General features: G+C 47.7%; 1 protein-coding gene across 3 annotated transcripts in view; it reads right to left on the bottom strand.

Annotated features, from left to right (window-relative positions):
• Window positions 1-23007, bottom strand: part of BCAS3 (BCAS3 microtubule associated cell migration factor) — a 4343716-nt gene that overhangs the window by 4035961 nt on the left and 284748 nt on the right. For all 3 annotated transcript variants that reach the window (XM_078679810.1, XM_078679809.1, XM_078679811.1), the window contains exon 6: window positions 20543-20624. In XM_078679810.1, coding sequence (XP_078535936.1) covers window positions 20543-20624 — 82 coding nt within the window. The remainder of the gene's footprint in view (window positions 1-20542; window positions 20625-23007) is intronic.

The following is a 23007-nucleotide window of genomic DNA, read 5'->3' as shown; positions in this document are numbered from 1 at the left end:
GCCCTACATCACTCTTCCCTTACTGTTTGAAAAAGTTGGTGATTGTGGAACTATAGAACTACATTTGATGTTGAAAGTCAAAAGTAGATAAATGATTCTTTCAAGTCAAATGATTCTTATAAGGCTTTGCCTCTGGTAAAGCCTTATCTGGTAGAGACATAATCTAGCCACAGATTCTATACCTTTGTATTTCCTATGCGTCAGATTGGATCCAGAAGATTTTTCTCAGAACAAAACCCCTGCGTGCCAGTAGGTGGTATCGGTTGGCTCTGTGTGAAGTCATCGCCGTTGATTGGGCCGGAAGGGATGTCCGCGTCGCCTACATAGGTGTCACCTTGGCGCACTGACATCAGTTACTTTTCATGACATTCCATGCCAGGAATGAGGAGCCATGAATAGTACTGACAATGGTGTGTTTTAAAAAGCTATAGCCCTGAAAGGGAACAACTTTGGCCCTATAAACTTGTCCGTCGTTCAGAGAGGATGAGTGGGTCGGTAAGGGAATTGTGGCTAGATTATGTTTCTACCAGATAAGGCATTACCGAAGATAAGTAACTTGTCCATAATAGAGACATCTAGCCGCAGATTCCTTACCTTTAAATAGACACCCAAGCAATATAATCCTTAGAAGGAGGGACTGCAGAAAATTCTCAGACTAAGAGGTCCTGCAGGAGCGAATGAGCAAGGTGGCCATCCCTGCAGACCTGACGTGTGCAGGGATGCCCATGTTGCTGTCTGACAGATTTCCAGGACAGAGGCTCCACGTGCTAACTCATTGCTATTCGCTTTATCTCTATTGGAATGAGCTCTTAAGCCTTCAGGAGTCTGCTTCTTTGCCAAAGCTCAGCAGATCTATATGCAAAGCACAACCCATCATGAGATGGTCCTTTTCTGCACTGTACGACCTTTCTACGCATCTACATACCCCATGATGAGTTGGACCGGCTTCTCTTTGTTAGAGGGATGTGGAGGAGCACTGGATATGAGCAAGGTAACAGGTTGTCCCACTTTCGGCAAGAAAGAGGCCCTAGTACAAAGCACCAATTTGTCAGGAAATACTGTCAGAAAGGGAGGTTAGAACTATAAGGCCTGCAGCAGGCTCACCCTCCTGGCAGATGCAATTGCCACCAAATAAGCTGTTTTTATTGTGACCAGTCGGAGACAGCAATTATGCAGAGGCTTGAAAGGAGCACACATAAGGAGATTGAGAACCGAATTAAGGTCCCACTGAGGCATAATGAAGGGGGAAGGTGAAAACATATGTATAAGGCCTGTAAGGAGTCTATGTACAATTGCAAAATTAAATAAAGATGGGTGGTCTGGTAGCCTCAGAAAGGCGGACAAGACAGACAAATGCCCTTTGAGGGTGCCCAGAGCAAAGCCCTGCTGGGCAATGGTCAAAACAAAGAGGACAAGTGAAAGAGAAGCACAAAGAAGATGGATTGATTTTTCTGTACCATATGTTACAAATTTTCTCCACCGGCATATTCTGTCTTAATTGAGTGACGCTGACTGCCAGAATAACATTACAAACAACAAGCATTTACAATGCAATAGGTCTCGCATTAGGAAAGTTTGAGCTATTGGTCTTGTAAATGACAATTTTTTTATTTATGTGTTGGTTTTGAAAATAGCTAAATTAATAGCTTTGTCATTTACAATGCCAATAGTTATAACTTTCGCAAATGTGACACCTATAGCATTTGTAATGCAACATGTTTTGTATTTACGTGACTTAGATGTATTGATATTACAAATAACAATGGCTTTTAATTTTTTTAATTAATTAATACTTAAATAAAAGTGATTGTAATTTATAATGGCAATAGCTTAAACTTTTGTAAATAACTTTTGTGAAGATTATGTTCAGTGTATTTTATTGTGACGAAAATCCAAGAACAGAAGTGAAATATTAACATTTTTTTGTGACATTTGTAATAAAGCTTGAAACATTGAGAGAACATATTTGAAAAAGTTGTTGCTGAATGGTTGCACAGATTGATGCTGTGATGGCGCGGAGTGATGTTGTGGTGGCGACGAGTGATGCTGTGGTGGCCCTGAGTGAAGCTGTGGTGGCGCTAGTGGTGCTGCTGAGTGATAATGTGGTGGTGCTGAGTGATAATGTGGTGGTGCTGAGTGGTGCTGTGGTGGTGCTGAGTGGTGCTGTGGTGGTGCTGTGGTGGTGCTGAGTGGTGCTGTTGTGGTGCTGAGTGGTGCTGTGGTGATGCTGAGTGATGCTGTGGTGGTGCTGAGTGGTGCTGTGGCGGTGCTGATTGATGCTGTGGTGGTGCTGTGGTGGTACGGATTGATGCTGGGGTGGCGCTGAGTGATGCTGCACAAGCGCATTGGCGAGGTCGAGACTTAAAAACTGTAGATTATTAGCTACTGTCTACTGGTGTTAAATTCCTATATCTTGGCTGCTACAGGGGAAACAGGCAGGAATGTTTAATAATTTAAAGGTAACATTGTGAAATAATTGTTTAGCCATAATGGCTATTTGAAGCAGACGGCTAAGAATACGCTTGGAGGCCAGCTCAGTTTTACAACATAGCAAAGGGAGATAATAGAACTCTCGAGTTGGATAGGCCTGGGTGAAATTTTACTTACCCCTGCGAAATGTAAGGATTCATAAACTTTGCAATACATGAAATTTCTCATAATTTTACACTGCGCAATTTTCCAAACTTTTTGCTCGCAGGAGACAGGATTGAGCAGAAAATGTCTTGCAGCGACACACTTTCTGCTCCAATTGATATTTTGAGGGATGCACGCTCACGTAAAAAATATCATGTGAGATAACGGTGAACCACATTTCTCTGCGAGAGAGTAATGCCACAATTTCTGAAACTCTATATAGACTTTTGCAAAAAAAACATAAAAACAACTTTGCACACCCCTAATTTTAAGCCCTAATGCATTTTGGAACTCGATTAATGAAGACCCCTAAGGCCAATAGTGGAAATACTTCTAAGATTTAGGAAGGATCGAAAGGGCTGAATTAGGACCTGAGCGTGCTTGATGACAGTAGTAGAAGACGCATTCAAAGCCGAAGGAGGGTCACTTATGTGAGAAAGTTAATTTTGTGGCCTGTACGCGAGCATCATCGGTAGTTGCAATAATTTTAGCAGCGGATGCTTGTGAGTTGTCCTTAAAGCCTTTCATTTAGCGCTCTGAAGTCATGTGATGGCCCTACCTGAAACAATGAATGAAGTTGTAGGAGCGTGCACAGCACACTCAGTCGAAGACTTGGTGTCAGCCCATTTCCACAATGTTTCTCGTTTTACACATTTTTAATTTGAAAAACAAAAACGCAATCTTAAACACTGCCCTGCGGGCCAGCTTAAGCCGGAAGGAAGGTACTTTGGTCCGGAGGCGCTGTGCTGGAAGGTAAAAAAGATGCACCAGCAAAATAAGGCGGGCTGCCTCGTGGTTATATAAATAGAGCCCCCCAGGAGGGTGACGCACCCATATTCCCCCGTCTCGCCAAAACTCACACCACAAAGGCCCGCGTGACATCCCGCTGCTGCTGCAGTTACTACTTTTTGCTCATCTCGCTAACGACTATAATATAATAATATCCTGTGGTAAACAGGTGGCATGTTCAAGCAGGAATGAAATCCCGACGTGTGACGCACGAGACAATCCAGCGCTTTCATGGCAGACATCTTAAAACAACAAGTTAAGAGAACATTTGAAACAGATCTTTCACCTCGGTGACGATGGAGCAGTTTTAAAAAATATAGAGTAGCGCTTGTTGCAAGCGCTACTCTATTTTTTTAAAACTGATTCCATGCTCAAAACGAGCCACGCTGTTTAAGCTGAAGAAGCAGTGTTGCCGACGGGGGCGAAACCAGGAAGTCAGGCATCCTTGCCCGTGACATGGGCGGGGCCTGTGACGCGGCCGGAAGAGGCCGGTGTTGCTCATTGATGCGGGGCTCCCATCATGGAGGTAGAGCCCCGCGGTAGCGTGAAAATCCAGAGAAGTGCCCCGCGTGTGGAGATGCGCCGGAGAAAAGGAGCGCAGCGAGGCGACGAGACAAAAGAGCACGGTGAGTGGAGGGGGGGATATGTGTGTCTGTGTGCATCTATGTGTGCGCGTGTGTGTGTGCACGTGAGCCCGTGAGTGGTGGTGCTGGTGGTGGGGGAGGGGGGTGCGAGCATGTGTGTGTGTGTGTGTCTGTGCGTGCCTGCCTGTGTGTGTGTATGCCTGCCTGCGTGTGTCTCTGTGTGCGTATCTGCGTGTGTGTGTGTGTTTCCGGGGAATCTGAGCCAGGGGACGGGCACGGCGCCGGCCTGGGCGTGCGCACCCACGAGGTGAAGTTGACGCTCGTCCCGGCCCCTGTCTCACATTCCCAGGAGACGGCTGACTATAGTTGTCGAGCCAGACAGCAAATGCTTTGCATTTGCTTTTGTCTAGGCTCGACCTAAAAAAGGAAGGTCAAAAGCGATCAACCGCCGTCGCTCAATCTCCACACAAGACGGCATAAAGTTTTTAGGGGCGGATGGAGGAACCTCCCCTGCTGCTATTACAGAATATCCTCCCGAAGGGGCAGCCTAATCAGAGGATTGATGCTCATTTGCAGAAGCTTGTGGTACCAGATTCTCCGCGCACAGTCCGTAGTCACAAGGATGACTAGGGCCCAGTAATTCCTGAACTTCTTGAGAACTCTGGGCAACAGTGATATGAGCAGAAATGCGTACAGGAGGCCTGAGCTCCACCTCAACAAGATGGCTGCCCCATCCCACAAGTGACGTATCTGTCACTACTGTGAGATGTGGTTGGGTAACGGGGATGAGCCTGCCTCTGACCCAATCCCGATTCGTCAGCCACTACTGCAGTTCTTGTGAAGTTCCCTCCGAGATCTGGACCATGTCGGAGAGATTTTCCTGATGCTGTGCCTACTGGAACTTCAGATCCCACTGCAGAGCCTGCATATGCCATCTGGTATGTGTCACTAGAATGATGCCCAACAGGCTCCGAGTCATTGTCACAGTAATCCAGGTTAGAGGCTGAAACATCGGTATCAAAGCCTGAGTATACTGAACTCGCATATCGGGAGGATGCACAACAGCTCCAAAAAAAAAGGCAGTGTCTGACAGAGAGTCAGGTGTGACTTTGGTACGTTGATAGTGAACCCCAGCGAATGCAGGACGTTTGCCGTAGTCTGGAGGTGTGTGACGACAGCCTGTAGCGAGCACGCCTTTAACAGCCAGTCGTCGAGATAGGGGAAGACTGGTACCCCCAAATCTCCGCAGATGAGCTTTGACCATTGCCATCACCTTGGTGCACACCTAAGGGGCGCTGGTAAGATCAAAAGGGAGCACCGTGAACTGAAAGTGCTTGGGGTCCACCTTAAATCGCAGGTAACGCCGTTGGACATGCAGGACAGGGATGTGAAAATATGCGTCCTGCAAGTCTAACGCTACCATCCAGTCTACACGGTCCAGGGCAGACAAGACGCGAGCATCTAGAATTTCTCCTTTTATAGGAACTAGTTGAGGGCTCTGAGGTCTAGGATAGGACGATGGCCCTTACCCTATTTTCAGGACCAGAAAGTAACAGGAACAGCAAACCACAGCCTACTTCTGGTGCAGGAACCCAAGAGAGCCATGACTTCCTACAGGAGCAAAAGTAGATAATCCTCCGTCAGTCGGTGGGAGGATGGAGGAATAGAGGGAGGAGTTGTCTCGAAGAGGATAATCTGGAGAACCCACCTGTTTAAAGTGATGTTTTCCAGTGGTGGAGAAGATGGCAAAGCCTGCCACCGATTGGACGCCCAAGGTCTGGAAGCGGAAGACTAGGAGGGTTTAGAGGCGGAGCCGTTGGCTGCGGTAGGGCTGGCATGGTTAAAACTCCCTTCTGTAGCCACAAAAGGAGCGAATGGCAGACTGGGGATGAGTGGCAACCGAGAGGCCCAAACACATGGCCATAGTCCACGAGTCCTTAAAGTGCTCCATCGCTATGTCTGCCTTGTCTCTGAAGAAATGGTTGCCATCAAGGGCATGTCCATGAGCGAAGCCTGGACATCCCTGGAAAAGCCAGATGTTCTCAGCAGAACGTGGTGCCTAGCAGACACCATTGTGGAAATCGCTCTGCCCAGTGAGTTGGTCGTAACTAAGCCACACTGAATGCCGAACTTTTTTGTATCTCTCCCGTCTGTTAAGGCTTGGGAGGGGAAAGCCCGTGCCTCTATCGGGACCTGTGGCAGCACTTGCACAACCTTTCCCCACAGAGAGTGGGCATAACTGACCAATAAACATGCAGTGATCACCGACTGCAATGTAAAGGCTGGTGGAAGAAAAATATTTTCTTGACCCAACTGTCCAGCCTCTTGGATTTCCTCTCTGTGAGAGCGGCAGGGTATGCGCTTTGGGAAGTAAAAGCTTGGACCACCAATCTCTCTGGGGTGGGGTGAGTAGTGAGGAAGTTTTGGTTGCCCGGGGCATGTCTGTGGTGCAGTGCGATCGTCCTATTCACAGGAGTCCCTGTGCTCGGTTTGCACCAGGTTACCTGAAGAATGTCCATGAGGGTTTCATTAAAATGGTTCCGAAAAAGTAGTTCCTGGCTGTAGCACCTCCGTCACGGTGTTAGTCTTGACTGCTTTTGGAAAAGGGGGGTGGTGATGGACAGAGTTTCTGAATGATGCAGAATACTCTTACCAAGTCAAGAGATCATGGTTTTAATCCATCACCGTTTTTTAGCTCACTGCACCATCCCAGCTCAGAACCCGGCTATATGCAAATTGGTCTGTTCCTGTCCCAGTGCATGATGGGAACAGGGCAAACCAAACTACCAAGCCAATTCTTATACTGGGAAGGAAACAAGCTCCCGGGGACCGGTTTCTGGCATCACAGCCTTCTTCGGCCCGGTTTGCTTGAATCCTGATGGTGCAATGAGCAAGGGACTCACGTCTGAGTATACCCTCCCACACATAGTGTGGATAAAACCGATTTTGGAAAAGGGGGGTGGTGATGGACAGAGTTTCTGAATGATGCAGAATACTCTTACCAAGTCAAGAGATCATGGTTTTAATCCATCACCGTTTTTTAGCTCACTGCACCATCCCAGCTCAGAACCCGGCTATATGCAAATTGGTCTGTTCCTGTCCCAGTGCATGTTAGTCTTGACTGCCACTGAGGGTAGCTGGAGGTCAAGGACCTCAGCCGCCCTACGAACACCATTATGCTTCCTTCTCTGTAGCCACGGTGGGGGGAGAAAGCATGCCAGTATCTGGAGAGGTATCCACTCCGCTGGCTCTACCCAACTCCTCATACCAGTCTGTCCTCATAAGGCTGGTCTTGTAAGGGGTCCAGCGACCCCTCTCATTCTTCTCCCAATCCTTGCCCTCCAAATAGGGCTCAGGAAGCGACCTAGGAACTGTTGGTCCTGGCAGTGCTGGAATCGGCGCCGGAAGATGCAGTACTGGATCCAGGTCGTCGGGATATGTGTCGCCGGTGGGTGCCAGGAGCATCGGCGTCGGGGAAGGTCACAGGAGCACAACCATTGTGAAACGGAACCATGCCTGAATCCAGAGGATGATATCGGCGCCGGAGCCACCGGTACGGAACCCAAAGTAACCCCAGCTGACCCCGCGGGCCTGAAGTGAGGCGCATGGCCTTATAGAATTCTTAAAATTGAGCGGGTCGTTTATGGCTTCCGGAACAGCGGGTAGGCGCGGAACCGACCCAGGCGCAGGTTCCAGAAGATAAGGCCTTGAATGGCGAGGCTCCCCTGTGGCGTCAGCCAAAGGACCGGGAGAAGTCAAAGCAAGCTTCAACTTCTTGTGGTTCTTGTGCCTCTTACCTGACTGTGCCAAAGATCTTTAGTGGGACGAGGTGGACTTGGTACTGATGGAGCGGGCCCAGGCCCTTCCTCTCAACCGGGATCGAGAACCCCGAAGAGACCAGGGTGGCATCGCCTGCGAGGACACAAGCAGCATAGGGGACTGCTCCATCAAAGCCTTCAGAGTCATGACCCGGCTGTCGGAGCAAGACTTTAGGAGTCGTGGTTGCGCTCTAGACACCCAAAGCAAACCAAATGCGGGTCCATCACCGACATGGCACAGGGACAGGCGCTGCATGGCTTGAAACCTGATATCTTCCTAGACATGATCTTCCTACACACTGTAGAAAAAAAAGAGGATCGACAATAAGTCTAAAAAAAAAAAAGCCTGTCAAAAAGTGACAGGGTAGCTCTCTTTACAGTTCAGCACTTGACTGGCGCAGAAAAGTAAAGTCCACATTTGTAAAGCGCACAATCACCCGTAAGGGTCTCTAGGCACTGGGGGGCCGTCAGGAAGATTAAGCGAGCTATTGCCCAGAGTCACATGGTGCTGGCTGACCTGCCGCCGTAGCCGGGGATCGAACCGTGGTCCCCAGATTCCAGCGTCAGTCGCCCTGGCCGCGGCGCCACACCTCAAGAAAATAACTAACGTCAGTGCACCGAAGTGGCACCTATAGGGATGACGCAGATGTCCCTTCTAGGGCAGACAACACTGATGAAGTCATGCAGAGCCAACCTACGCCACCTACTGGCATGCGGGGGTATTGCTTATGAAAAATCACCTGGGAAATTCAAAGGTAAGGAATCTGCAACTGTCAGAGCCAGCAGTGTCTGGTTGACTGAAGGGACGTGCCCAGCCAGGCAGAACAACCACTCCTGTCAAGGATAGGTGATCACACTCGCTGAATAATACGTTCTCACCTTAGCTAGCTTGACACTGAGCAGCCAGGCTCACTACAGAGGCAATGTGCGAAGCAAAGGCACAGCAGTCATGCGCGATAAATGCACTGAGCATCACAAAAGAGACTTCACACAGAATATATGTAAAAACGTTTATATTCAACACACATATTCAATCATTATAAGATGACTATCATATACTTTTGTGCATTAAAACACAATCAGAAATATTACTAGCAGTACTAGGCCCATTCGTATGGTTATGTTTTCACTAGTATGCACACCATGGCTATTTCCGAATCTAACCCTCCTCCCCAATTGAAAGAGAGCACCTTTATGTGGTTATTATGTGGTAGATTATGTACATACACAAAACATAGAACACTTTCTAGCAACACCGCGGGCTGAAGCAATGTGGGCGAAACCCAGTGTCAAAAAGTATTGAGTTTTTGGCACCAATCAACATATAAGATAGCACCACCAGCCAGTTTCGTAATTCACAGGCGATCTACACATGATCACTCCCACTCACTCACTCCACACCACTATGCGGTGTCACAGGTATCAGCCAGTCCGTACAGAATGCTCTTATATACATGTACACACTCAGCACCCTCATGTGGTGCCACTAGTACCTAGCAGGTATATGGATCACCCTCCGCAGACCCTGTGGCCCAAGCCTCCCTCCACCCCCAAGTTCATCACTATTGTCTTATACCTCCGGAGGGAAGATAATCAGCCCAGCCTCCCGGACACTGGGCCACAAGCGGCTAAAGTCACCCTTAGATGCAATCCTCTGGAAGGGTGTGATTATGTAACAGTATTAATTAGGAGGTAGACGTAAACAAGGGAGAGATTAGCAGCCATTCAGGAAGTTCACCCACAGGTTTCAAAACACAAAGGAGTTACATTGTCTCTTGACCACCTTCCAAACTGTTTCAGAAGCATTTCTTCAACCTAGTCAATCTCTCTAGCAACTACCTGGTGCCACAATGCCTTCGGAAGGGGCCAGGTGTGGAGAGGGCAGTTGGCCCTTCGAGATGCAGGTCAACAACTGAACAACCGATGAATGGGGAGTAACACAGGAGAGCCTCTCAGTAGACTGAGGCGTCTCGATCGGTTTGCGATGATCTGGGTCGTGCACAGGCAATCCGGGCACAGAAACTGGTGCGTGTAGGGATGAGTCGCACCATGCATTTCCAGATTACAAACATGATGAGGTACAAAGTCCATACCTCTCTGGAAATGAGGCACGTCTGGTGCATGATGCAGCAGACCAGTCCGGTCACACACAAATAGGCACAAGTTCACAAGTTCAGCAGAGCCACACAAGGTACACCCTGTGAATCGGACACTGCAATCATTGGATCGACGAAACGGGCCACGCGGGGTTGCACAACCAGTGATTCCGCTCACTACCAAGTGACGCTTTCCGCAGTACGGGAACCACACGCCTCAAATGTGGGCAAGATTTCTGGGTCTCCGTACTAGGCAATATGGTCTCCAGACACATGTCTTAAGTCCACACACACACCACGCTACCAATTTGGATTTAGTAGCCGAGGTGGGCACTCCAGAAGGAGCCCCTCTCCAGAGGTCACAGGTGTATGTCCTCGATGTCACTGGGATCTCCGGGTGTACAGGAGGCCCACCGTCGAGCCCTTGGAGTGCACACTTCAGAGCGCCAAACTTCAGCAGGTCCTTGGCCCAAGCCAGCCTCTATTTGGACAGTTAGCCTCCATGTGCAGAGTACTCTGACCTATACATAGAGGAACACGGCAGGGCTGCCCGCTAACCCTATTGCTCTTTGCCCTAGCTATGGAGCCTCTGGCGGAACGCTTTAGGCAAACGGGGGAGAGATACGGAATTATATTGGATGGGCCTGTGCATATGATCTTGTTATATGCAGATGATATCCTACTATACATCAGGAATGGAGGGAACAATATACAGAAGGCATATCATAGAAAAATTCTCAAAACTGTCTGGACTCAATGTCAACAAACGTAAGACCCAGATCTTCCCAGTGAGAAACACATTAACCAGACAAGTCGGCATGCCAGAGGGGCTAACCTCTTCACCATCCTCCTTCACATATCTAGGTATCCAGAAATTTCATGATCAGATAGACCTACTGCAAGGTTACCTGGGAAGAGCTGTTCGCGCCTTAAAAACAAATGTGGCCTTTTGGCGAACACTCAAGTTGCCAGCCATGGCTAGAATAGTGCTTTCCAAAATGGTAATATTACCAAAATTGATATACTACTTTGTGAATCTTCCGGTTGTAATACCTAAGAAATGGTTGAAAGAAATGCACGCTCTTCTGAGAGATCTGATTTGCGATGGGGGCGGCGCAGAGTGTCCCTCATGGTATTAAGACAACCATTGAATCTGGGGGGGATTGGCTGCACCGGATTTTGAGGCCTACTTCCTTGCAGCACAATATCCGTGGCTGGCACAATGGTTAAACAGACTGGGACGTGAGACTTTGGTGCTACCGGAGAAGCCACCTCACTAAATACTGTTGCCCAGAAAGCTGCAACCCAAATAGAAGATTAAAAACATGGGAGTACTGTTAGCGGTGGCACTTAAATTTTGGGCTCGATGTCGAAAACGAGAAGTTGCATACCCATTATATGCACCTGACTTACCAATAGTGGGATTATCCTGGGAGGGAGACGGCTGTCCCCTCACACACGGTCAGCTAAGAGTACGCGTGGAAGCTGGCGTGACCACAGAACGAGAATGCTACCAAGATGGGCGAATTACTACCCCTCTCTGACTTTCTGGAATATCATGATTTAGTCCTGGAGTCATTTTTAAACTATCATGCAGTTAGAGGGGCTATAATCGTGCTTTTGGGCAGGGGCACACATGAGTCAAGCACACACCCGGTCCGCCAGGCAATGGTAACACTGGACACAGCCAGACATCTAGTAAAATGGTTGTATACTGTGATAATGGAATTGACGACTCCGAACCTGACCCACTTATAGGAGAAATGGGGGGGAACTTATTGGTAGACCTTTATCTGACGTGGAATGGAGGAAATCCCTCGAGAATATCATGAAGGTATCTAGGCACTCCAATTTCAAACTTATACAGTTTAACAATCTCCACATGACATACCTCACGCGTCATAGACTCAATATCATGTATGGAACTGCTGACCAGGTGTGACCCCGATGTGAAGAATTAGATGCAAATTTCCCACTTATGAAATGGAGTTGCACAGACATACAAGGGTTCTGGCTAAAGATAATCGAAACCCTAAATGGAGTACTTGCACTTACACTAAAATGCAATCCTGAGACCCAAGGCAATTAAAATTGGTCATAGGTTTATAGATGTGGCCTTGGTCCTAGCAAAAAGACAAATAGCTCGCAGATGGTGCTCACTGGGAGGGCCCAGGGTGTCAGTATGGGAAAAAGAACTTTCAACTTGAGCGAGAGCGGAAGAAAGGGCATTTGTCAGTGAGGATAAAATTACAAAAAGGCGCAACCCCCTAGCTGAACCGCGGGCAGAAATATTGAGAAAGTGGGAATCCAGAGATTCAGGAGAAGTAGAGAACAATGACAAGGAACCCGAACCGATAGAGGAGGGAGGACACCCCTCTACCCCCAAATTAACAAGGAACTACTAGAAAAGAACTCCCAGACATAGAGGAAAAGGGCAGAAGACTACAAAGGTGATTACATGGACCCACTTCCCCACCTGTGGCCCTTTTTTCTTTCCCCCCCCCTCATCTGACAGACAAAAAACGTAAGATATATGTAAAACAGTACAAATGAGGTAGAATAAAAGGGAGAACCCCAGGAAAGAGTGCCAGTTAGTTGCTGCACTTGTTTATAGTAATGAAAATGCAAAGTGAAAGTTTATATACAATGATCAGACAAGATTACATGCTCCACGCCTACAACATCACATGAACATGTGCACAAGGGTAATACATGTAGCTCTAACATATTTAGGATAATAAGAATATTAACAAGACATTTGTGTAGCTGAGGATATGATGTCATTATACTATGTTTTTACGTTGCCCACGTGGCCTGAGACAATGTAATATTGTATAAATAACTATAAACGTGTACTGCACAATATACCCCCTTTACCAATAGAAAGGGTTTGAAACTTGGAATCCACATCATGAGGCTGGTCCACTGCGCCATTCCCCAACATTCATGCGGCAAGGACAGGACAGCACATGACTTGCCTGAGCACACACCACCCTACTCAGCCCAGCCAGACATGGGTGGACCACCTCACTGGTATCGTTATGCACTCCCGGCCCGAGACAGCAGACCGGGCAACTTGCTACTAGCACCATGGATGCAGACACAGGCCTGCACTGGCAGGCCTGACGCGCAGGTTAGAACACCGGGGTTGCGGGTATACGCTCATCAGCCCACGATGGCAGGCCGGGCACCTATCCACCGTACCATAGGTACCGGGGTGCATCCTTCAACCTGCCACGGCATGTGGGACACGTATCCGAATCAGCATCAGGGCCGATGCACACGCCTCAGTCTGCATTGGCAGACCAGCTCATGTTCTAGAACAGAGCATCAGCGCCTCTTTCTAAACTGTGTAGGAAGGCACACGCATTTCCCCAGAGTTTTGACGCAGAGACTGACGCTGAGGCTGTGCGGAGGGCCCAGTGGCTACTCCAGAGGTTTCGTAATTCCCCAGTAGTATCCATTGGTAGAGCCAAAATCTAAGGCAAGGGAAGTCCCATTGGGAAGGGCTCCTCACTACCCAGGCAGAAAACATCCATATGTGCCTGCCCAGCCTTCAGCCAACCACCACCCCTGGTGCCTGTCAGGGCTTCCCTGTGCGTACGGGGATGCCCTCAAGATAGGGGACGAACCACTCTGGGATGTCCAAGGCGTAAGTAATGCCAACGTAGGTAGGGGGCGCAATGGCGCCGGCAGGCCTGCCATGGCAGACCCGATAAAGGGTTTCCAGCTATCCGGCGGGTGGCACACTCAATGCTACGTCCCATTATTTATTTATGTATTTAGAAGGTTTTATATAGCGCGAACAAGACTCTTGCGAGTATCAGAGCGCTTTACAGGTCATAATTAGAAGGCAAGATATAATATACGAAGAACAACATAATAGGAAAAATGAATAATGATGGATAGACAGAGTTCAAGTGAATTTAGCCATGAGGATGGCTTTCACTTCTCTTTTGAAGGAGGCAGTGGAAGGGTTCATTCTTGTTGCACTGGGTAAGGAGTGCCATATCCTCGGAGCCATACCCGAGAAGGACCGGTTATAAGTTTTTTTCTTGGCAAATCGTGGAGGTTGTAGGAGAAGAGTCTTGGCACTCCTGGAGGCTCTGCTGCCCGCAGAGAGCACCAGTTTCTGAGCTAGGTATTGTGGGGCGTTGTGGTAGAGGGCTTTGTGTGTCATGCAAGCGATTTTTAGGTGAATTCTGGCTTCAAACTGTAGCCAGTTGAGTGCTCTCAGGTCTGGGGAAATGTGAGCGTTTCTCTTAGAACCTGTGATGAGTCTTGCAGCTGAGTTGATCGTAGCTCTTAGAGGAGCAGTCAATGACCTAGGAAGGCCGCATAGTGTTAATGCACCATATTCCACGTGAGCAATAACTAGGGTTTGAACTGCTTGTTTGAAATCGTGTGCGGGAAGAAAGTGTTTCAGTTTTCGCAGGGTCTTGAAGTGGAAGTTGGCTCCTTTTGTTGAGGCGCTAATGTGTTTCTGCATCTTTAAGTTCTTGTCTAGCGTTACCCCTAGAGATTTCGCTGAGTCGACTATGAGCGGTTGACCATTAAGAGCTGTGAGGTGCTTCATCCAGTCCAGGATCGTGTGAGTTTTGTTTGGGGGGGCGATTAAGAGGAATTCCGTTTTGAGTGAGCTAAGTTTCAGATGGTTTTCGGCCAGCCATGTTTGGGTTTTTTGTAGAGTGGTGTTGAGCGATTTGATGTCCTCTAGTGAGTGTATCTTTATGTAAATTTGGGTGTCGTCTGCATACATGTGGAAGTGTATCTTGGTGAGGCTGAGAAGATCAGTAAGAGGTTCCATGAACAGGTTGAACAAGGTGGGTGATAGGGTTGAGCATTGTGGGACTCCTAATGTGACTGGCATTGGGTTGGACAAGGATTGATAGGCCTTGAATCTTTGGGATCTATTCTGGAGGAAGGAGGCGAACCAGTTAAATACATTTCCAGACAATCCCATTCTGTGTTTCAGGAGATCCAGCAGGTTGTCGTGTTTGACGGTGTCGAAAGCTGATGATAGGTCCAGTAGGATTAAAAGGCAGGTTTCATTTTGGTCTAGGATTTTGAGAGCGTCATCTAATGCATGTGTCATGGCTGATTCGGTGCTGTGACCTGCTCTGAAGCCTGATTGAAATTGGTTCAACAAGTTGAATCGATCAATGTGACTATTCAGCTGAATGTTAACGCATTTTTCTAGGAGTTTGGCTAACATATTGATGTTCGATATCGGACGATAGTTATTTAGATCTGAAGGGTCTACAGTGGTTTTCTTTAGGATAGGTGAGACCTGTCCAGTTTTCAGGATGTCTGGACTGGAACCTTGAAGGAGGGATGTGTTAATGATCTTGGTCCAGCTGGGTAGTAAGAGGGGCATGAAGTCTTTTAGGTAGTTCGCCGGTAGCGGGTCAGTGAAGTGATTGGAGGGCTTCAGCGTGTTTAGCGTCTTTAATATGGAGTCTTCACAGTAAATGTCAAAGTGGGACCAAGTTGCGTTGTTTTTAAGATTAAATAATGGGAGGACATTCCCTAGGGCACCAACCAGGGGCAGTGATGGGCTCTTTTTCAAGTCTGAGATGGATATTAGGTCCTTAAGTAGGTCGGATTTAATGGATTCTGTCTTAGAGGCGAAGAAGGAGGCAAATTCATCACAGTTGGGAAGAGAGGATGGGCTGGCGATCAGGACATTAGGTAGGCTTTTAGTTTGGGCTTTGATAAGGTCGAATAGCTTCTTGGGACGGTTCTTGGCTAGGTCTAGTTGAGACCTGAAGACATCGGTTTGGGATTTTCTGATCTTTCTAAAATAGGCGTTTCTGGATGTTATTAGAGGTTTGAGGAGGTCTGTTGAGGGTGTGTCTCTCCAGCGTCGTTCAATTGCTCTGAATGAGCGTCTGTCGTCATTTAGCCTCCCATCATACCATGGTATTGAGTCTTTTGATGATATTATTTTCAGTTGCAGTGGGGCCATTTTGTCTAGAAGGTTGTTCATGGAATGGAAGTAGTGATTTGTCAGTCCTTGTACATCGGTCAGGTCTTCCGGGGGACGGAGAGGGTTTGAGCTGGCTAAGGCTGTAAGGTCAGATCCAACGTTTTTCAGGTTTCTCTTCCATATCTTAGTTCTAAGGGGTTGTGAGGGGAGTCGTTTAATGGTTTCCAGGATATGGAACGAGATGATATGATGGTCAGACCAGCCGCAAGGGAGTATATCGAGTCTAGCTGTGTGAAGTCCGCTTTGGAGATAATTAGGTCGAGAGTTGCACCCTTGTTGTGCGTAGGGCTGTTGCATAGGCTATTGCATATTTGGTTGAAATTGAGATCAGAGAGGAAGGCTTTGAGGTTGTTTACCCCAGGGTCGTTCTGGTCGTCCCAGTGAAGGTTAAAATCCCCTAAGAAAATTTGCTTAATATGTTTGTTGTCATTAGATGCAAGAATGTCCATGAAGTGTTCTATGAAAGTGAGTTTATCTCCCGGAGGATGGTAGAAGGAGTGTAGAGAGCATATTTGTTTGTTGTTGTTGGCAATGTTTGAGCATAGGTATACGCAGGATGATATAGCGGGGGCATTGGAGTTGGTCACTGTTAGGCTGATCTGGTGTATGCAGGCAACCCCACCGCCTGGTCTGTCGGTTCTGTCTAGTCTGGTGATGTCATAGTTAGGGGGTAGCAGAATGTTCATGATGGGAGTAGAAGTTTCATTTAGCCCAGTTTCTGTCAGGATCATAATTTCAGGTTCGTTCGAGATAAGAAGGTCAGCTATATCAGATGCATGTTTGGAGACGGACCTACAGTTAAGGAGGATGCAGCTTACACGTGGTTGGGTGATTGCTGTGGTGGGTTCGACTGTGATGGGGATTCTAGTGAGGTTATTTTCCACAATGCCTCTGGAATTGAGTCTGGAGGTTCAATGTGAGTTGATCGGAATAGAGTGAATTCGGGAGGCTGCTTGAGGGCTAACTGGAAGTCCCCCGTTAAGTGGAGGGTCGGGTAGCTCATAAGATCGGAGGAGTGTTCCCAGGTCTAAGTCCGATAGAGTGTTTAATCCCCTGATAGGGCGGGATATGGCATTAGGGTGAGGGACTGTTCTCCATCGTGGATACCCATGAGCTTGGGCGCTTGCAGGGAGGCGTTGTAAGAGACTATAAATCTTGGGGTGTGGTAACGGACTGTAATCCTGTTTAGTGCCCGTGGACTTCGATTGTTGTAGGATAAGGTTGTGAAGGGTTTGGATGTCAGATTTGACTTGTTGAAGGGCTGATAATATCAGGTCAAGTCTGGTGCCTGGCGTGATCGTTTCGTTATTGGATGTGTGGACAGAGGGAATGGACGGTGAAGTAGTTTCTATAGATATGGCTGTGTTAGGCGCCAAGGGGGTAAGTGTAGGGGAGATGGGTCCATGGGAGGAGCTGTAAGTAATGGAGTGGGGGGGAGAGTGAAGTTGTTTCTTTAGATACGGCTGTGTCAGGCGCCAAGAGGGTAAGTGTAGGGTTGATGGGCCCATGGGAGGAGCTGTAAGTAATGGAGTGGGGGGAGAGTGAGATCTGGAGAGCAGGGTGAGTGGTTTGGAGGGGGTGCTGGGTGTCTATGCAGGGAACCGAGGGGGTGAGAGTGGGGCTATTAGGCTGATGTGAGGCACTGGGAGTAGAGGTAAGGGGGAGGGTGAAATATTTAGAGCAGGGTGAGTGGTATGTGTGGAGTCAGTGTTGGGAGCCGAGGGGGTAAAGGTGGGGCTGTTATGCTGAGGGGAGTTGTTGGGAGTAGCTGTAACGGGGGAGGGAGGAGGAGATGGTACAGGGTGAGGAGGGAGGGTGAATAAATTGGCGACGTTACGGAGTGGGGTGGTAGTAATGTGGAATGAGTTGTCATTGAGGTCTTGAGATAAAGTTGTAGTGGATGGGTATGTGGTGTACCTGTTTACAGGGTGCATGGGGGTATGGCACCAAAACCCCATCGCATCCACAGCCACAGCCCAATATGGGTGAGGCAGGCACGCACACCTTCCCTCTGCCGTACAGGGGGAAGGTGCTTAGTTTCCTAAAGTTATACAGAAAGAGTCTGCAAAGATTAGGAGAAAAAAGCAAAATATTTTGGAATAATTTCCCCTAAGAAGGCCATGTCTAACAGCAGCTAGAAGTATCTATTAAATATCCTTATCACTAAACTTATAGAAACTGGAATTAACGACATAGCCCTGTCCTTGCCAAAATATTTTTCCAACCATCAACAAGCTAAAACTTTGCTCCATTCTCTTCTCAACCCAGAGAAGATTATTGCAGCATCACGCAGGGATCTAGTTTGCCACCTTTACTATTTAACACTTACCTGTATCCTTTGGCACATCTACTGCACCAAATGGAAATAAAAGTGTTCATATATGTTAATGAAACACAATTCATTTTTGGCATGTACCTCACTCAAGCCCCAACAATAGGACAAACTATTTTGATAGTCTGTCGGTCACCGAGTGAAGGATGTCAATAAACTCAACATCACAAAAACAGAGTGGACATCCCCAAAATTAACTGTAGATGAAGTTGAAGTTGAAAGGCATTTATTGAGCGCACTAACACCCAGCGGTTTCATGGCGCTTTACCCAGAGTTCAGACAACAGAAAAAGAAGGAGGCAGAAAGGGTAAGAGAAGAGAGGGATTAAGGTAAAGAGAAGGCCAAAGAAAAAAGATACGTTTTGAGAGTTTTCCAGAAGTTATAGTTATATAGTTAGTTATGGACCGAATAGGAAAGGGAAGGCTATTCCAGAAAGTAGGGGCAAGAGTGGAAAAACGAAGGCCACCGTGTTTTTTCCTCTTGAAGCGAGGGACTACCAAGAGGATAAGGGAGGAAGAACGAAGGTTTCTTTTTGGGAGATAGGGCTGGACTTTGGATCTGACAAAGCCAGGGGCAGTGCCTGCGAGAGCCATAAAAGTGATGCAACCTAGCTTAAAAAGGGAGCGTTGGGAGATGGGGAGCCAGTGAAGGGATTTGAGGAGGGGAGTGACGTGATGGTACTTAGGAAGCTGATGTATCAGGTGTGCAGCCTGGTTCTGAATGAGCTGTAGGCGCCGGAGCTCGTATGCCGGGATTCCTACATAGAGCCCATTGCCATAGTCAAGGCGGGAGGTGATCATGGCCATGACAATGAGCTTGAGGGCCTCCATCGAAAAGAAGCGGGAGATTTTCCGGATGATACGTAAAGATAAAAAACAAGATGAAACAACCGCGCTTATCTGTGGGCGCAGAGTCAGATCTTGACTGACTAGGATCCCTAAGGTTTTTACTTTGGCAGACGGGGAGGGAGGGGAACTGAGGACAGGGGGCCAAAATGCAGGGGACCAAGGACTGGGAAGATTACCGGTGAGTAACAGCTCCGTCTTGTCCGGGTTCAATTTGAGCTGGTTGGAATTCATCCAGTCAAATATGAAGGTAAGGACAGAGCAGAGGTTAGTGCTGGAATCGGGGGAAGAAGAGAGATTAAAGATAAGCTGCAGGTCATCTGCGTAATTGTAAACTGTTACCTCCATGTTTTGTAGAGCCTGGATGAGGGGGTGGAATGTATAGGTTGAAAAGGAGGGGGGAAAGAGCAGAGCCCTGAGGAACCCCGCTGGAGATCAGGCAGGGATCGGCCGAAAAGCCGTCCAGATGGACGGCCTGAGTCCGGCCCTCTAAGAAAGAAGAGAGCCAGGCCAAGGCAGAGCCCCGAATGCCCGCTGCCTCGACACGGCCGATAAGATGACATTCTATGACCTGAAATTATGGGTCCTGCTCCTCCTGCCTCTGCTGGTATACTTAATCTCATTTTTTTGTATCAAATCCACCATGGGACTTGCATCCCAGGTCTCGTGAATCAGCAAAACTTGCTCCTTTAAATTGACAACACTGCACATTATTTTGCCTTTTCTAGAAAAAAGACCTTAGAATTCATGTGGTCAACGCACTGATTCAATCCTGAATTGATTATGGAAATGCTCTCTTATTATCAGCCCCAAAGAAAAGCATTTCACGTCTCCAATTGATACAGAACTTGGCTGTGCGTCTTCCAAGCGTTCTATGAAAACAGTCAGTTTGCACGATTTTGAGGAAACTTCATCGGTACCTGTTCATTAAAGGATTGTCTTTAAGACACTGACACTCGTCCATACAACCTGCCTGCCAAAATATTTCTCCTACAGCTGCCCCAAGTTTGTAAAATAGCAAATGAAGATAGAGCTTTATCTATTGTAACTGCTAAAACCTGGACTAAATTAGCACTCGAAAGTCAATCATCATTGAACTATTTCAGGCAATCTCTTAAAACATACATTTTTAACCAGTGAGCTTCAATCATTGTTCCGTTTCGGCCTTTTAGTCTCTTACTGCCAAGAAACCTCTGGTGTACCAGGCGCTTTATAAATACCTTGACCATAACAAAGTGCAACCATATTTAAAAACTTTTTGCAAAGCTTATTGCAGAAGAACTTGCTCAAGAAAAATAAATGCAGGTTGCACATTTTTACAATATATGTTTGACATTACATTTTGTACAAGCCATACAGTTGAGCAGTATGATTTGCTTCGATAGCCAAGTATTTTATTAACATTAAATGGCATCAAGAAAACAGTTTTTCTGATAATGTATACCAGGTACCTACCTATTTGTGGCATTGGCAAGATTCGGGCAGCGCGGACTGGGCCATATCGGACAGACAATAGCTCTTGAGCTTCCCCACTGATCTGTAGGACATACAATTGAAGAGTTGCGTTAATGTTATTACTAGCAATTCAGAAGACCACATTGAAAACAACGTTTCTGTGAGCTCCTGTGAGATGACATCACTTGCTGCTTTGTAAAGTAAATGATTATAAAATACTATCTGCTTCTATGAAAGACATACTTAACTCTTTGCTCCTCTCTTACAAAGCCAGAAGACCAACCTAACAAATATCCGCTGAGCTAAGACTCCTTTCTTTCATCTCATTTATTCACCATCTATATTCTCCGACTTTCATTTCTTTTTTTTTGCGTTTTATATAGCGCGAACTCGACCCAAAGGTATCAGAGCACTTCACATGAGCACCAGTTTCGGTACAGGTGGACACATTTTTTTTTGTTAGGCATAGGGATATTAAGTGATTTGCCCAGAATCACAGGATGTTGAGCGTCCCTGCCGAGACACTACCTCGGTTCCCCAGCTTCGAGGTCGACCGCTCTAGCTGTAAAGGCTACTTCATTCTGTAAGTTAGCCGTATGCCAATTTAACCAACTTCATTTGTCATAAAGCCACCTGCTTTAACAATACACAATACATTTACAGAAAATGTAGAATTACCTTAAAGGACCGGTCGCTTTTTTCTTTCATTTTTGGGTAATTCTACGTACTCAAGCATAATGGGCCATTAAATGTAAGTACATTTGCATTAACTCATAGAAATGTAACTTTCTATGCCTATAATAGTTTGTGACCTAAAAATCACAAACTATTATAGGCATCTACAATGAAAAGGCAAAGCATGCACTCAATGCGGTCAACATTTGGATCTCACCACTCTTCACTGACTCTCACAATACTTCCAGATCAGGAAGACACTCTTCTTTTTAAAGGTTTAAGTAAAAAACCATGCATTATCAAATTCAATTAATTATATTATGCACCATGCACAGGTCGTTGCCTGTATTGAAGGGTACTGTGCACTCAAACATGGTGCCGTACAGGTAAGATGGTGGACGCTTGATCCAAGTGCTCTCTGCTGTCCCAACAATCCTGCACGATCCTTCGCCACCTTCGCCACTGGGAGATCTGACCAAGCAGCCCTCCCTCACAAATAGGTCACAAACTGTGTGACTCCCACCACTCGCAAATTCTGCCTCCTCGAGCCATTTGGAGTGGTTGAGCCGGAGGGGAGGATGGACTGCCTAGGCAGGAGTCTTAAGGGGTCCAGATGGCCTACTTGACCAGAGCCATTGGAACACCTCGCCGGATTCTGAACCCGGTGTGGCTTGCATAGGCCTCTCAGCTGGGGGTTGCGAGACTTGAGGCCATACAACAGTCACAGGGGTGAGGACCCCTGAAAATTTGCTGCGGGCCTGCGCCGGGCCTTATTGGTCTGGGATGCCTGTGCAGGGACCGGTGTACGGTTGGGCAGTTCGCACTCACCAGACCTGTGGCACGCCCTTTGGACCTACTGCTGCAACAGCAAGGCGCTGGGACTGGACGCTGCTCCCCAACTCTCTGTTCCTGGGCTGGGGACATTGGAAGGGTCCTGGACGCTGCCGGAGGTATCACACCCTTTCAGAGGAGATGAGCTGGATGCCTGACGACTGCTGGTGGGGGCAAATGACAGTGAAGATGGCAACTTCCTGTGGCCTGCTCCCAGGCAACTTCAATTTTAGGCACCAGGGTTGTCAAGTCCATTACTAAAGCTTGTGCGACCCCCTCCAGGGAAACTCGAAGGTCTATTCCCGAGCTGCTTGGGTCACCTCTACCCCCATTAACCCGGCTCTAGCATCTAGGCTGTGCTAAGGCCTCCTGGCGGTGCATCACTGGCCTCGGTGCGGCTACCGCAACTCACTGCAGAAAAATCAAGGTTGCTCTGAATAATTTTAGTAGAGCCATCCCACAAACTGCCCTTTGGTAGTGCTCTGTACCCCAGGGGGGCTTATGGACATGGGAAACGGTCTATGAAAGGGGCACACAGTGGTAACCGCAGGGAGTTGACCCAGGCACCCGAGGCCACATATATGGGGTGCAAATATACGGTGCTAAGGAGGACAATAGAAGCACCATATTACAGGCGGCCAAGGAGTCTCGGATGGCACCAGAACAGAAGCGAAAGACCTGGGTCTCCTCAGGGCAGATCATAGAAAACTTTCTGAGAGAGTGGAGCAGGCTGAATCTGCTATCATCACGATGAGGCCGACAGTCTCGGTGCTACCGCAACAATTGGACAGTATGTGCAGAGTTCTTCGTCTGCTACAGGACCAAGAGGAGGACATGGAGGATCGCTCCCGCTGTAATAACTGTTGGAGTGAGCGGAGGGCCCGTCGACTGAACTGTTTCTAGAAGACTGACTACTCAAGGTGGTGCTCCCACCTGCTGCTCCCGAGGGCTCTCTGCGA

The sequence above is a fragment of the Lissotriton helveticus genome, chromosome 3_1 (genome assembly GCF_964261635.1).
Source record: "Lissotriton helveticus chromosome 3_1, aLisHel1.1, whole genome shotgun sequence".
In the NCBI taxonomy this organism is placed as follows: Eukaryota; Metazoa; Chordata; class Amphibia; order Caudata; family Salamandridae; genus Lissotriton; species Lissotriton helveticus.
Note: the sequence above shows the minus strand (reverse complement) of the source record. Positions and strands in the feature narration are given on the sequence as shown.